Source organism: Zootoca vivipara, chromosome 6, assembly GCF_963506605.1.
Source record: "Zootoca vivipara chromosome 6, rZooViv1.1, whole genome shotgun sequence".
Classification (NCBI taxonomy): domain Eukaryota; kingdom Metazoa; phylum Chordata; class Lepidosauria; order Squamata; family Lacertidae; genus Zootoca; species Zootoca vivipara.
In genome coordinates, this window is record NC_083281.1 from 48,936,089 (window position 1) to 48,951,452 (window position 15,364).

General features: G+C 43.8%; 2 protein-coding genes across 4 annotated transcripts in view; both read left to right on the forward strand.

The window, feature by feature from the left end:
• The first annotated feature begins 437 nt into the window (after window positions 1-437).
• On the forward strand, window positions 438-9,143 carry HSDL1 (hydroxysteroid dehydrogenase like 1). The gene is made up of 5 exons (XM_035118280.2): window positions 438-680; window positions 3,840-4,073; window positions 4,298-4,743; window positions 6,172-6,399; window positions 8,590-9,143. The coding sequence occupies exons 2-5, from the start codon at window positions 3,854-3,856 to the stop codon at window positions 8,656-8,658; spliced, it is 963 nt and encodes a 320-aa protein (XP_034974171.1). The 5' UTR covers window positions 438-680; window positions 3,840-3,853; the 3' UTR covers window positions 8,659-9,143.
• A 1,567-nt stretch (window positions 9,144-10,710) lies between these two features.
• The window catches only part of MBTPS1 (membrane bound transcription factor peptidase, site 1), a 32,749-nt gene continuing 28,095 nt past the window's right edge, over window positions 10,711-15,364 (forward strand). For 2 of the 3 annotated variants that reach the window (XM_035118276.2, XM_060275946.1), the window contains exons 1-3: window positions 10,711-10,916; window positions 14,170-14,705; window positions 15,085-15,342. In XM_035118276.2, the coding sequence (XP_034974167.1) occupies window positions 14,519-14,705; window positions 15,085-15,342 (445 nt within the window). In that variant the 5' untranslated portion in view covers window positions 10,711-10,916; window positions 14,170-14,518. The remainder of the gene's footprint in view (window positions 10,917-14,169; window positions 14,706-15,084; window positions 15,343-15,364) is intronic. The other variant, XM_035118277.2, reaches the window with a different exon arrangement.

Genomic DNA, 15,364 nt, shown 5'->3' on the forward strand with positions numbered 1-15,364 from the left:
TTTGAATGTAGCCCGTCGCTTACGACTTCAAAAGGGAGATTGAAATTGCGTCTGCTGTGAGGGGAGGGCGGAAGAACATAGCCCCGCCGCCCTCTTTCTAGCATTTCGACTGTCTTTGTTTGTAGTTTTAGCTCCTTGCGGGATCATATTGTCACGCATATGGAAGCCGCTCAGCCATTCGCCTGGAACCCAGAAGTGTAGTTATGATGTTAACTTTTACTTTATGTGGTCTTTTCGTGGAGTCCTTTAAGGGGATGAATATTTACATTAATATAATAAACTTAGGTTCATCTGGACAAAATTTACTTTGGGGCAGATAGTGGCGTTTACTAATTTTAGCTACAAGCGAGGTGTCCATGCAAGGAACAGAAGTGACACGGCATTTTCTGCGCTGCTCGTTTTTACAGCGCGCTCAGGACCCTTCCCTTGTTCGGGCGGACGAAGGGCTTTTGATCTTCTAAAGCTGGCAATACAAAAACATGGAAACTGGATCGCAACTTGACAGGTCGGTGATTTAGCCTACTTGCCAAGCGATTTTGAAAATCCGCTCCCCAGATTTTCCTCATAGCCGCAGGGTCGGGTGGAACTGAGAACGGGAAGGTTTCGTTCCAACTGAAGTAAAGTCAGGTCATTAAGTAAGACAGCCGCGCAGAAACATCGCAGACTGCATAAACAAACAGGTAAATGAAATATGGCAAAATGGGTTTGGCGGCATGGATTTGATTTACTTGCTTTTTAAAGACAATGGTTGGGGTTTTTTGTGTAAAACATTTATAGTATTACTCAGAAGCAAAAGCTCAAAGGTCAGAAGGGGTTGGAGGGTTGGGAATCAACAATATCATACTTTAATAATGTTATTTTGTTCTCTGCTCTAAAGAGCAGAACTGATATTTGGATTTATTAGGAATTTAAAGTTGACAGGTCATTTCTGGAACAGCAGAGACCTCTCTCTTTACATTTATTACTGTTTCATCCAAGAGTGCAAATTGTACCCTCAGTCACATGGAAGCAAAACTCAATTAGTGAGGCTTACATCTGAGTAAATATGCATCCGATCATGATGCAAGTCCACATACACCAAAATTGTCTGACATTTCAAGCTCTATGAAAAATTGATTAAGCTTAGGCTTAATCTGCTTAATTCTGTCTGCTCAGAATTAAGTAAAAGTGAAGTCAGTGGTGCTTGCTCCTAAGTAAGTTAGGTTATGATTTCGGCTGCAGAAAAATGGAAGAAGGGTGCAGTAGGGCCAGGGACAAATGCATAGAGCAGGCATCCCCAAACTTCGGCCCTCCAGATGTTTTGGACTACAATTCCCATCTTCCCCAACCACTGGTCCTGTTAGCTAGGGATCATGGGAGTTGTAGGCCAAAACATCTGGAGGGCCGCAGTTTGGGGATGCCTGGCATAGAGGATAGACTGAAATGGCTTTACAACATTTGTTAACCTCGTACCCTCCAGATGCTTTGAACTGCAGCTCCCATCATACTGGCTCGGGCTGATGTGGTAGTCCAAAACATCTGGGGGAGCACCAGAATGTTGTTGTTGTTGTTGTTAATAATAATAATAATATCCAACCTTACTAATTCATTATTCTTGTTATTCATTGGTTCATGACTTTATTATTCTGCATGTTGTCAGGTGATTGGCAGGTGGGGCTCTTTTCACCTTTTAAAATGGCTTGCAGGGGTTAAAAGGAAACATAGGAAACTCCCTTACACTGAGTCAGGCTGTTGGTCCATCTAGCCTGACTGGCAGCATCACTCCAGAAGGTGTCCAGATGGACAAGCTTATCTGTAAAATAAAAAAATTCCTTCAGTAGCACCTTAAAGACCAACTAAGTTTATATTTTGGTATGAGCTTTCGTGTGCATGCACACTTCTTCAGATACACTAGAAACAGAAGTGTCAGACCCTATATATATACAGAGGGTGGTGGGGGTGGGTGGGAATGGGAGATGGGCTGATGGGAGTGGTAAACCTGTAGATGGCTGTTAATGGCTGCTGATGGCTGCAATTAGTCCTGGGCTGAGGTGCTAAAGAAAGCTTGATCATGCATAATGAGATAAGAATCCGATGTCTCTATTCATCCCAGGTGCTTCCATGGTTTTAAGCTTGGTAATGATTTCCAATTCAGCAACTTCCCTTTCCAGTCTGTTCCTGAAATTTCTCTGTAATAAAACAGCTGCTTTGAGATCTTGTATAGAATGTCCTGGGAGATTGAAGTGTTCTCCTACTGGTTTTTCAGTCTTATGGTTCCTGATGTCAGATTTATGTCCATTTATCCTTTGGCGTAGGGTTTGGCCTGTTTGTCCAATATAGAGAGCTGAAGGGCACCGTTGGCATTTGATGGCATACACAATGTTAGAAGATGAGCAATTAAATAGTCCTGAGATGGTATGTTGGATGTTGTTGGGGCCAGTAATGATGTTGTCCGGGTGTATGTGGCAGCAAAGTTGGCATCTGGGTTTATTGCAGGCTCTGGTACCAGTGTCCATGTTAAGTCTGGTGGTTGTATTATTGTGGGTGAGGAGTTGTTTAAGATTGGGTGGCTGTCTGTAGGCAATGAAAGGTCTTCCTCCCAGAGCTTGAGAAAGGGAGCTGTCATTGTCCAGGAGAGGCTGTAGATCTCTGATGATGCGTTGTACTGTTTTAACTTGGGAGCTGTATGTGATGACTAGTGGTGTTCTGTTATTTTCTTTTTTGGGTCTGTCTTGCAGCAGGTTCTCCCTAGGTATCAGTCTGGCTCTGTTGATCTGTTGTTTAACTTTATCAGGTGGATATTTTAGTTCTAAAAAGGTTTGCTGTAGATCTCTTAGGTGAGATTCTCTGTCTGTCTGCATGCACACGAAAGCTCATACCAAAATATAAACTTAGTTGGTCTTTAAGGTGCTACTGAAGGAATTTTTTTATTTTGCTTCGACTCAGACCAACACGGCTACCTACCTGTAACTAAGCTTATCTGTAGTTTGGTAATGGCTGTGGTTACCGAATTTGCTGTTGCCAGATTGTCTGAGTCTGCAAGAAGGAAGGCTGCATAAAATTTGGCCTAATAAAAATCAGTGAGATGATAATGGCAATGGAGTAATAAGCTCTTTGTGGAAGTCTCATTGAAAGGGTAAAATAGCAACACATGAGCCAGAGTCTCCATACTTGATTTTGGAATGGCATTTTCTGAAAGGAGAGCTTTGTAGCCATCCCATTCTGCAGTGAGTGCTGCCAGACAGATGAAGGCAGTTTTGTTCAGGACGGCTGACTGTGTGAGTTTGGTGGGGTTACCCTGGTATTTTAAGCTGACTTGGTTGTTTTATTTTTCTTTTATTTATTTATTTTCAGACAAACAGCATTTATTCACATCAACAAAAAATACATATAATATCCCCAAAAAGAAAAACAGTACAAAAAAAGAAAAGAAAGAAAAGCAAAAATAATAAATAAATAGTAATAATACACCCATGTGACTTCCCTCCTACAATACTCATCCTCCTTTAAACTTTAGATTTATATTTGCATTGCATCTTGACTTGGTTGTTTTAATTATTTACCATGCTGTTGTTTTTTGATTAGGTTTATCATTATTCTTGTTGTTTGTTATTGTTTCATTGTGCTTTGAATGTTATCAACCACTTTGAGTTCTACTGGGATATGTTATGTTAATCAAAGAATAATAGATATATGTGGCAGATGCTCTTGGGTTTTCCTGAAACAAAATGAAATGGTCATTTTTATTTTTAGCATCTTATAACCTTTTGGAATATGAAATCAATGCTTTGGCTAAATGAAGCAATGGGGAAAAATGCATACTTCCTCCTTACAAACATCTTTTGCTTCTTCCCTTCTAGACATCTGTTTTACCATGGCTGCTGTGGACAGCTTTTCCTTCTTGCTCAGGGAGATTGGGCAGGCCTGCAGCTGTGTTGTAGAGACATTGGCTTTCATTGGAGCCTACTACATAATGAAGACATCCCTCACTGTTGCAAGCAACACATACACCCTGGTCAGGTTGTATTTCATTCCTCGGCTGGTCAGCAGGCCTGATTTAGTCAAAGTGTATGGAAGGTGGGCTGCTGTAACAGGTAAGAGACAGTTGGAGCAAACAGATTCTCTAGGGTTGCCATATTTCAAAAATTAAAATTCATGACACCTGCAAAGTTGTTGAGATTTTTTAAGGAAGACCCCCTACTGACATAAAAATGCATAAGCCCTTTGTTAAACGCTCTACAACTATCAGTTGACTAAGTGAATGCGTTTAGTCTCAGGGTCTAAAAATGATCTTCGTTGCTCTTTTGATCTGCTCCAGGTTGTACCTCAGGTATTGGGAAGTCCTATGCTAAAGAGTTGGCATGCCACGGGGTGAATGTTGTTTTAATTAGCCGGAACAAGGAGATGTTGGAAGCTCTTGCCAAAGATATTGAGGATTCCTACAAGGTCGAAACAGAAGTTGTTGTGGTAGATTTCAGCAGGGGCCGCCAGGTGTACCCTGCCATCAAGAAGGCCCTGGTAGGCAAAGAAACTGGCATTTTGGTGAATAACGTTGGCGTGTTCTATGATCACCCGGATTATTTTGCCAATTTGACAGAGGATAAAATTTGGGATCTCATCAACATCAACATTGGAGCAGCTAATATGATGGTGCACATGGTGTTGCCAGGAATGGTTCAGAGAAAGAAAGGCGCTATCGTGAACGTTTCTTCTATGGCATCTTACCACCCCTCCCCACAAATGGCGGCATATTCAGCCTCCAAGGTGAGTTTCAAAATATAAAATATATGTGTTCTCTTACGACGGGTGGGGAACCTCCAGTCCTGCAGCCTTGATCAGGCCCACAAGGTCTCCCTGTTGCCTATGAGGCCGTTTCAGCCAAGCCATAGCCACCTGCCCTTCACCATGGTGCCTGCAAATTCCCTTTCAAAGCTCTGTCTTGCCCTGTGCAGTGAATGGGGCTTCTGAAGATCCAACAATTGTCTGATCACTGCATCTTCAGATGTTCCAAGTGCAGGGCACTTGAAGACCCATGCAGGCAATCTGCTACTGTGGCATCTGCCCCCCTGTCAAACATGGCCTGTGAAGGGTGTGGGAGACAACAATCTGGCTTGCCAGGCTAGAAAGGTTTCTTAACCCCTATCTTATCGGAATCATTATTTCTAAGAGATAGTTACGCATCCTTTCTCTATGGAAATTGTTTTTTTCTGTTTCTGTGGATAAGGACTTTGAGAACTCAAAGTTTTTGAAGCTGGAGTGGGAAACTTCAGGTCCCAGGATAAGTATGCAGCTCTCTAGGACTCTCTCTCTCTCTCTGGCCCTCAGGCCTCTTCTCAGACCATTCCTCAGTAGCCCTGCTTTGCACCCCCTTCAAGTGTTTTAAAACAGCTGGAACATGTCCTTGAAGTCTGATAATGCCTCTTCCTTGCCTGGATGGAGGATATACTATCCTTGGCCTGGAAAGGATTCCTCATCCTTGCTCCAAAGGCTCTTGCATGGTTGAATTAGATGCCTACCACTCCGGCTCAGAGATGTAGAGGAATGGAAGGCAGGATAAAATTTAAAGGGTTCAGGAGCAGCTATGGTGGCTTTTCTGCTTCAAGAATGTATTGGCTTAAGCATTCTACTTTGCTCCAGTGAAGGCAGCTTTATAAATTGAGGCTGCAACCCTATACACGCTTACATAGGAACTTAAGGGGACTTATTAAAAGAGTAACTATGTACAGGGATGCTCTGTTTGCTGAATGGTAAAGCACTGGTGTGTGTTTTGTAAAGGAACCAACAGAGCAATGCTATACATATCTACTTAATGGTAAGCCCTGCTTGAGTTCAATGGACTGACTCCCAAGATAACTGTAGCCTAAATGTGCAATAGCAGTGTTCCCCAACCTGGTGTCTTTCAGATGTTTCTGCTGGGGCTGATGGGAATTGAAGTCCAAATCATCTGGAGGGTACTTGGTTGTGCAAAGCTATGCAAAAGCAGTTATTATTAAGTTGCAATTGGCCAGTCAGCAAGACATACAGAGCTGGGGATGGGTGTTGATTTGGTAAAGCTTTTTTCCATAGCCATCTATTTTGCACCTTGCATGCGTCGATCAAGAGAGGTTGTCTAAGCTGCCAATGTCTGTTCTCCACACCTCTTCCCCATGTTAGATCCAGAGAATCTTGATTGTCTGCTCTTAACCTTGACAGGCTTACCTGGACCATTTCAGCCAATCACTTTATTATGAGTATGCTCCCCATGGCATTTTTGTTCAGAGCTTAACTCCAGCTTTCGTCTGCACCAACATGTCAAAATACAGCCCCACATTATCAAAAAAGAGCTTGTTTGTGCCTTCTGCAGATGAATACGCACACCAAGCTATTGCTACCCTTGGACTATCCAAAAGGACTCCAGGATACTCCCTCCATTCAATACAGGTAATATCATTAATTCAGCTGCTTCTGTGTTACATTTTCTCTTAACTTTTCTTAATTTGGCGGCTGAACCATGCAGCCTGGATTGGTTTTAATGGGTCTTTTGAAGCAAATGCTCACACATGATCTTGGGGAACATGATCTTGGGGAAGGGATGTAGCTCAGTGGTAGAACATCTGCTTTGCATTCACAAGGTCCCTAAGTTTAATCCCCAGCCTCCACATAAAGCTGGAGAGACTGTCTGCCTCTGAAACTTCCACTCAGTGTAGGCAATACTGAGCTAGATTCAGTACGTATAAGGTCAGCTTCCTGTGTATGTTGACTGTCAGCCAATGCTCTCAAAACCCAATTGCTTAATTTTATTGCTGTGTTCTGTTTTGTTTATTTTATTATAGAGTTTTATTTGTTTATTCAATTCTCTTTTTCTGGACAAAAGAAATAAAAGAAGCATAGAAAGCAAAGTGCCGTTCTTACATTGCAACTTGTGTACGATTCTGTGTGTTGCAGGCCAACATATTTTTCTTTCATGAAGCTATCATGACTCTGGACCCAGAGACTGTGGTACTTCGTGTAATATCTTGTGGGTGGGAAAATACATCTCTTCCCTTAGTACAGGGGCGGAGAACTTTTGACCTTCCTGATATTGCTGAACTGCAACTCCCATCATCCCCAGCAAACATGGCCAATAGTCTAGAACAGGCATCCCCAAACTGCGGCCCTCCAGATGTTTTGGCCTACAACTCCCATGATCCCTAGCTAACAGGACCAGTGGTCGGGGAAGATGGGAATTGCAGTCCAAAACACCTGGAGAGCCGAAGTTTGGGGATGCCTGGTCTAGAATGATGAGAGCCATAGTTCAGAAACACCTGGAGGGCAAAAGGTTCCCTACACTTGCCTTAGTGCATCAATTGCTGCTCTTAGTTCTGTACTGCATACATTTTTATTTCTTTGGAACCATTTACACCCTACTTTTCTGCCTCTTTAAAGGAGGTTGCTCAAAAAAGTTTGCAAATCTAAAAGCAAGCATATAAACACATGCCCCACCATTAAAACACAAATCATCAAGCTAAGAGCAGCAGCAAATGAAGAAAAACACAAAGGGCAATACTCAGTATGTTAACCAGCAACGGGCACTTGAAAGTTTTCAGTTTGCAATGCAAATGAAGAGGAAGATAGCTGAACATCTTAGGGAAATGAGTGCCACATATGGGGTGCCACCACATATAGAAGACCCTCTCACGCTTGGCCACCAATCTTGCCACAGAAGGTACTGGCAAATGCAAGGATGGCACAACAGGATGGGGAGATTCACAGAACATGTGACAGCGCTTCAGAGTCCAAAGTCCAAAGCTTTACAGGAGGGGTGGGGAACCTCTGGCTCACAGGCTTACTTAGGTCATCCAGGTCCCATTTGGCCCACATTTGATGTCATATATAACATCAGGTACAGGGTGGGTAAAACATAGCTGGGCCAAAGGGGCTTATGTGGTCCTAAGCAAGCCCCGGTGATCAGCAGATTGTTGGTGCAGGCAAAAAGGGTCACCTGTCATCATTGTAATGCCAGGTGGTTGACCAGGGGTGTGTGCACCACCTGATACTTATGGTAGCCTACAGGAGGTGGGATAGACAAGGATGCCAGGGTGGCTGCAAGTAACCCATGCAAAATGTTGTTAGCCTTATTAAGTTTTAACATTTTTTATAGATGAAGTGCCCAAGCAGTAAACTTCCCCAAAGTTCTTTTTAAAGAAAGTATAAAACCAGCATGTTTGTGTCTTCTGCTGCACTTCCATCCCTTAAATATCTTTTTTAAAAAAAATATTAAAAATGGTAGGTGGGAAGAGTCATATCTCAGTGGCAGAGCATGTGATTTCCATGCAGAGGGTCCTATGCACAATCTCCAGGCAAGGCTGGGAATGTCCCTTGCCAGAGATCCGAGAGAGTCACTGCCAGCCAGTGTTGACAGTATTAAGCTAGATGGATCAATGGTCTGGCTCTATAGAAGGCAGCTTCCTATATTATGAACTGAAAGGAAGGAATGGGAGATGTGGATGATTCGCTGTCTGAAAGAGACTCTTCATGTTAGATCTTCTTGGGTTTTATTTCATGGTGATATTCTAATCTTGCTATTGCTTGTTGCCAAAGGAATACGTTTATGTGGTAATTCTAACCTGTGTTTCCTCTCTCGTCTTCCAGGGTTTTATTGCACAGATAATTCCAGAATGGCTCTGGGTTAGGGGAGTGAGCCGATTGGGCTTATTGTAAAAAAATGCCATCTTGGGAGGAAAAAACGGCATTAAGAATATCAGCTGGAGAACAGATAACATCTAGCAGCCTAGTTGGACAGTTATCACAAAAATCCAGACTCATTGGATGGATTTTCTTCAATAATAATGATAATAATATGTACCTTTTTAAGGAGCCTTCATCTTGCTTCTATCTTGTTGCGGGGCCCATCAAGAATGTTAGGCAGGCAGTGAAAAAGAAACTTGTTATTAGGAAGCTGGTATTCTTTTGTATGATGTCTGTGAGGTCCTGATTTCTACATAGTACTGAGTGATTCTTGCCAGAATCCTTCTGATTTGGATGCTTGGGTACTGAACCCCCATTAAGAGCTAGCAGCAAAGAGGTCATGTGGTGCATAAAGCTCTAGTCTGTGCAAGCCTGGTGCCCTCCAAGTGGTTTGGACTACAACAGCTGTGCTGACTAGGACTGATGGGAGCTGCAGTCGAAAGCATCTGGGGGGTACCAGGCAGACAAAGGCTTTTTCTATACCAAAACTGGGTACTGCTCTTCAAATGGAGTGTTCTTGACTTCTTTCTTGGAAGCGTAGGGAACACCTGAAGCAACTCAGAGCACTACAAAGCATACTGGCAGGAGACCACACAGATAGACTACTGAAGCAATTGGAAACAAATGCTTTCTAGATACTGTGATTTTTAGTGACTTGTTTCAGTAGTCTATCTGTGTGGTCTCCTGCCAGTATGCTTTGTAGTGCTCTGAGTTTGGAGCTGTGAGCACTGAAGAAGACATCTGCTTTTCTATATCCAGAGAAGACTGGTCTCCCCAGCTAGAAATAATAGTATATTGTTTGTCCATGAAATGATGCTCTATAAACTCAAATATTGTATTATACTATGTTTCAATTATATTGAATTCTGCAAATATATTTAGTTGCCTCTCTTCATTCAGTGTGTGGGAAAATGTGTTTGTGACATTTAAAAGATGGGAAGATAGATAGGTAAAACTTTTTTTCAGAACAAACAAAATGTCATAAAAATGTGACAAGCTTTCAGGTTCTCATCAGGCAAGATGTTACATGAAGCAGCTTGAGCAGCAGAGGGAAAACAAGGAACTAGAAAGTTAAAGTGATGCTGTAGCCATGAGATCAGCTTATAGACTAAATTTTAAGATGGAGATCGCTGGCTGAATAGACCCTTCCCAAGTTCTGCAGATACTGGCTTACACAGGATTCTAGGATGAAGAAGCAAGTGCTGAGTTAATTAAGCAAAACTTTAACTGATGAGGGCCATAGCTTAGAGGAAGAACAACTGTTTTCATGCAGAAGGTCTGAGTATCAATCCCTGTCACTTCCAGGCAGGGTGGGAGAGAACCCTGCCTGAAATCCTGGAGAGAGGCTATATGTCAATGTCACTTCTGAGCTAGAACAGTGGTCTGATTCAGTGCAGTTCCTATGTCTTCAGCTTCCAGGTCTTTTTTTGTCTTTTCCCTGGGCAGCAATATTTTTGCTACGTTCGTTACAAGCACAATAAGCTGATTAAACTGAACAATGGTAAAAGGGAGCACTGTTCACTCTGGGTCAAACAAAGCATGCCGCTAAATGCATCATTGTATTAAATAAATAAATAAGCCTAAGTAAATGAAAACAATTAGCATATATCATTAAAAATCACAAATATCCCCCACGTTACTTTACTTTAAAGCCCCACCGTCGTCGAAGGGGCTTACTCCCCAACTACGTGGGCACAGGATTACACTGCACGTGCCCTTAGCTTTGTGGAACTTCCAAATAATGCCTAGCCATTTGCGCATTTAAAAGCGCAAGGGCTCCGTGAATCTCCCTGCAAGGCTCCCTATCCCACCATGCACTTAAGGAGCAGATTTCTTGTGGCGTCGTCAGAGCAAAGGACTTCTGTTTACGTTTCCGAGAGGGCAGTTTCGATTTCTTTGACGGGACCAACGAGGCCTCCGTCGTTGGACCCGCAAACGAACCCGCTAGAGCCCCAGAGGCTCCTGGGAAATGTAGTCCATCGCGCCCGCCCGCCCTCCGAAGGGAGGGCCAGCGGAGACTACAAGTCCCGGCGTGCGCTAGGCTCGCGTTCATGGAAGGCGGCTTCTCCTCCGCAGCCCAGGCCAGCTGCTTGGTGTGGGGTTAGCGGGGGGCTGCAGGACGAGAGCCGCGCTCGCCTCACCCGGAGCTCCGGACCCGGCTGCCAGGGGAGGCCGCTACGCCCCGGGGCACCCTGCGGAAGCTTCGGTGGCCTGTGGGTCGAAGCGGGCGAGTGAGTTGCTGGAGGGGGGCTTCGGGCTCGCAGGGACGGGGAGGAAGGGGGAGCAGCCGCGGCGTCTACGCCTCAGGCCCCGTTCTGTGGCCGCCTCCCGGGCCTCCCCCTCACGGAGCAGGGCGAAGGAAACAGCCGGAGCCTGGACCGCCGCTGGTTTCAGGGGGGTGGATTTTGGGGGGCAGCACCGGACGCAGTTCCTTAGCGGATCCCGCTCCCTCGTCCTCATTGACTTCCTAGCGCTGAACGGCCTGGGAATTCGCAGAAGCCAAAAAGTGGTATTATTGTGGTGGTTTTGTTGTTGTTGCACAGTAGTAGTAGTTATGTTTTAAAAGAACGTTCGGATCTGTCACACCCAGAATCGGGTGAAGGCACGTTTCGGTCCGACGACTTGATTCGAAAAGGTATCGGGCATCCCAACATGGACAGAGGCGCCCACCTCGGGGACTCTGGTGTGGGGTTTGGCGACGACATCTCGAGGGGTGTCTGAGCCCACAGAGAGCAGACAGGAGACGATTATATTCACACCCCACCTTTCCTCCCAGGTGGCGTACATGGTTCTCCCCCGCTTTACCCTCACAGCAACCTTGTGAGGTAGGTGAGGCTGAGAGAAAGTGTGTGAGTGGGGCGAGGTGACCCGGTGGGGGCCTGTCCTCGCTGCGCATTCGCTTGGCGCAATCAGCGCAAGGGCCCAAAGCCAGAGTCCAAGGCAGGTGGAGGCTGTTGCTGTCCTTTCCCTTTCCTTTGCCCAGTGTATAACTGCAGAGGGTGTGTGAGCCAGTTGCCCTGCCGCCTTGGCCTGGACGTTGTCACAGCCTCTGCTCCTGGATCTGTAATGGTGGTGGGAGAGCCTGTGCATCTGGGGAAAGATCTGGGGCAAGATGGATGGAGCTACCACTTTGCTCCAGTTGCTTCTCACCCAGACAGCCAGAATCTGCATACACAAAGCTATAGAACTCTAATTAGAACTGTAAATGTTAAGAACTTACAGTTTGCTTTCACTTCCTTCCTCCTACAGTATTCCTTTTTCCTTGTGCTTCATGCCTTTTTGAGATTGTGAGCCTGAGGGCAGTGTCTGTTTTAGCACTGATTTGTGTAAGCTACTCCTAAGAGCCTTTTTGGCCAAAGGCTGGGGTATAAATGCTTTAAGTAAATAATAAATAACACTAATGTCTGCTCTGGGCTGTACTGCACAAGGGTAGGGTGTGTGTGTGTGTGTGGGGGGGTAACCAGGTGGAACACTTTCCCCTATTTATAGTTTACATGTTTTAAAGCTTTTTTTGTAGCCCACTCTTGTCAGTAAAGGCTTCCAAAGCAGCATACAGTAATAGATAGTAAGATAGTCTCTGCCCCCAGGCATGCAATTTAAAAGGGACACAATGCACAAGTGAAAAGGGATGGGGAGGAAGAAAGAAATAAGCATGATCAGCCTTTTTTAATTTTTTTATACTTGTAACTGTCAGCTAGAATGACAATAGTTCATATACTGTAGTAGTCTACTCTAGGGGAATGGCTGCTGCAAAGTGACAGTTTGGAAGGCAGCTAGCCTCTCAGCAGAGATCATGGAAGAGCCCTGTTTCTCTTCTCTCCCTCTCCCCTACACAGAGAAAGCTAGCATATCAAGGAAAAGTACCTTAAGGTAGTGTCTCCCCTGACCTGGCAGCTTTTGGTAGATGGGGAATATGAAAGCATCTTCAATAAATAAACAAACCTGACAACACAGAAAACTAGTGCGGTTTAGTGGTTGAAGTGTCAGACCAGGAATGGAGAGATCTGGGTTCAGTCCCTCACTGGCCACAAAACTCACTTGGTAGTGTTGAGCCTGTTGCCATCTCTTATCCCTGATGTCTGTTGCACAGGCATTATGAAGATAAAATAGTGATGGTAGGGAGCCATGTGTTTGTTCCTCTACTTCCTTTTCAGGAAATATGGCATATACTGTAAATGTAATAAATTGTGTTCTTAGTGGGGTCTTCACTCTGACCTAATTTAGTGTGTAGATTTTTTTTATTTTCTGCATAGCAGAGGGTTCAATGATACTAGGTTTCCTCTCTGAAGTAGTGCAGTCCATTCTGAAGTAGTGCAGTCCAGCACAGGTTTATCACAACAGCAAGAAGTGGAATTCTATCAATCAGCATTTACATGTTTTCTTTGATCAAATTTCCCTTTTGTAGGATGTATGAGGGCTAAGGTTATGTTCTAAAATGTGAAATAACCCCCAAACCCCTAAACCCCAAATAACCCGTGTAAATGTCCTATGCTGGTAAGCAGCTAAGCACACCTACGCAGCCTTCTTGAAGGGCATGAGGCAGAAAGCAGTGGATGTTCCTCCTCAGAGATAAACATCATGCAGGCATGGTGTTTTTGTGTGGTGTATTTGTGACTATGACAGTGTACGAGTGAGAAAGAAGGGAAGCAGAAATTCAGTGTGCTCGGAAAACATGCTGGGGTTGTAGGATAACTTGCGGATATACTCAAAAACATAATGCATTTAGCAACCATTAAGAGGAGACAAGGAAATGAAAGGAAAACACACAAAATATCTTCCCCCCACCTTCTGCTTCTTAATTGCCAGATCTCCCTGCTCTCCCTGTGGCCTTGTTCTCACTATAGTTGTAAACCATTTCAGATTGCAGATGGAGGCTCACATGACAAAATGGTTCTCTGCACAAACACATTGCCTGCATGTAATTTGTGCGCAAGGAGAACAATTTTGTCATGTGAACCCCTACCTGAGAAATATTTTGTCTGGTTTAACAACCTACTCTGATCAAGAGATTATCTGTTTTCTCCTAGAAGATGTTTACCCGTATGTAGTCTATATATAGAACAGTTCTGTATGTTTTGCCTGCAAGAGAACTCCAAACAGAAAGAACCAGTGTAGGTTCTGAGGTTTAAAAGTGTGCTCAGTTCAATTTTGGGAAATTTTGGTGTGCATTTTAAATAGCTATGGTACTACAATAAATTTGCTGCTGCTGATGTGCAGATTGCTTGCATATAGAAAACTAGCCCGCCATGGAGAAGGTTAGACTAGGGTCCTTCCCTCTGATACTTATTTTTCTATGTTGAATTTTTATTTTAGAATCATAGAGTTGGAAGAGACCACAAGGGCCATCCAGTCCAACCCCCTGCCAAGCAGGAAACACCATCAAAGCATTCTTGACATATGCCTATATTATTACCACCTTGTGGTTTGTCAAAATATTAAATTAGAAAATATTTCATTTATGTAACTGGATGTTTATTTTTGCAGGGTGTATTGCTAAAAACACCACTCCAACCCAGCAACGAAACAGATCTTGGCAATTCTGCTTTAGCCTTACGTCACCTATCCGAAATGGAGTACAGGACTCAGCTGTTGCATCCTGAGTGACAGAATCCTTTAATCAAAGATGGAGAAAAAACGTAGAAAGAAATGAGCCTGTTTACTAGGCTTCACTGGTAAAGACCATGAAGGCAAGACTTCTGCTTCTCTTGGACAAAACCTTAAGACTATCCACTTAAAAAGCACTTAAAAAGGCACCGTTTTCTGAAACCAAAAAGAAACGAGGGAACTGATTCATGGAAAAACAACATGTAACTTGATACATGGAATTTTGGGGATGAAACCATATTCTTTTATGACCATGAGGCTTACACACACCTGGTTGTTCCTCACTGCGATCCTTCTCTGCGGCAAACAACATCTGGGGACCAGACTAGGGAATTCTTCTCATGAGAGCCACCTGTGTTCCGAATGCTCCCGTCTTACACTGAAAGTGGAATTCTCTTCGACGGTAGTGGAACATGGTAATAGACATTTTCTTCCTTTTAAAAAAAAATAAAAACAATAGTTCAGGGGAAGGATGGCTGTCTGGACAGGCCCTCCTGTTTCCTGTGAATTTCCCTAACCCCAATCCCTCTGCTCAAATTCTGTGTTATGTGCCATGATCTGTGCTACATCACCACAGGCTAAATTGATTCCAGGGGTCTTCCTTTTGAGAACCTCATTACTAAATCCTGGTTATTGTCATGCCTTGGTATTGTACTTGGCTGTGTGAGCTGGGATATTTTAGTTTGTTTTTTGTAAAGTGGGACAAAGGATTATAACACAGCTTTTTCTGCAAATGCCATGCTTGCAACTTCTGATTCAGATGTATTTTCTAATGTGTGGTGGTCTCTTTTGCAGAGTATATTGTGGCTTTCAATGGTTACTTCTCAGCCCAAGCAAGAAGCAAATTTATTTCAAGAGCTCTGAAAAGCAGTGACATAGAGAACTGGAGGATTGTACCCCGTAATAACCCAGCCAGTGACTACCCCAGTGATTTTGAGGTGATCCAAATCAACGAGAAACAGAGAGATGGAGTGCAGACACTTGAAGATCATCCCAATATCAAACGAGTTACTCCCCAAAGAAAAGTATTTCGCTCACTCAAGTACACTGAAAGTAAGTAGGCTCATTCATTCTT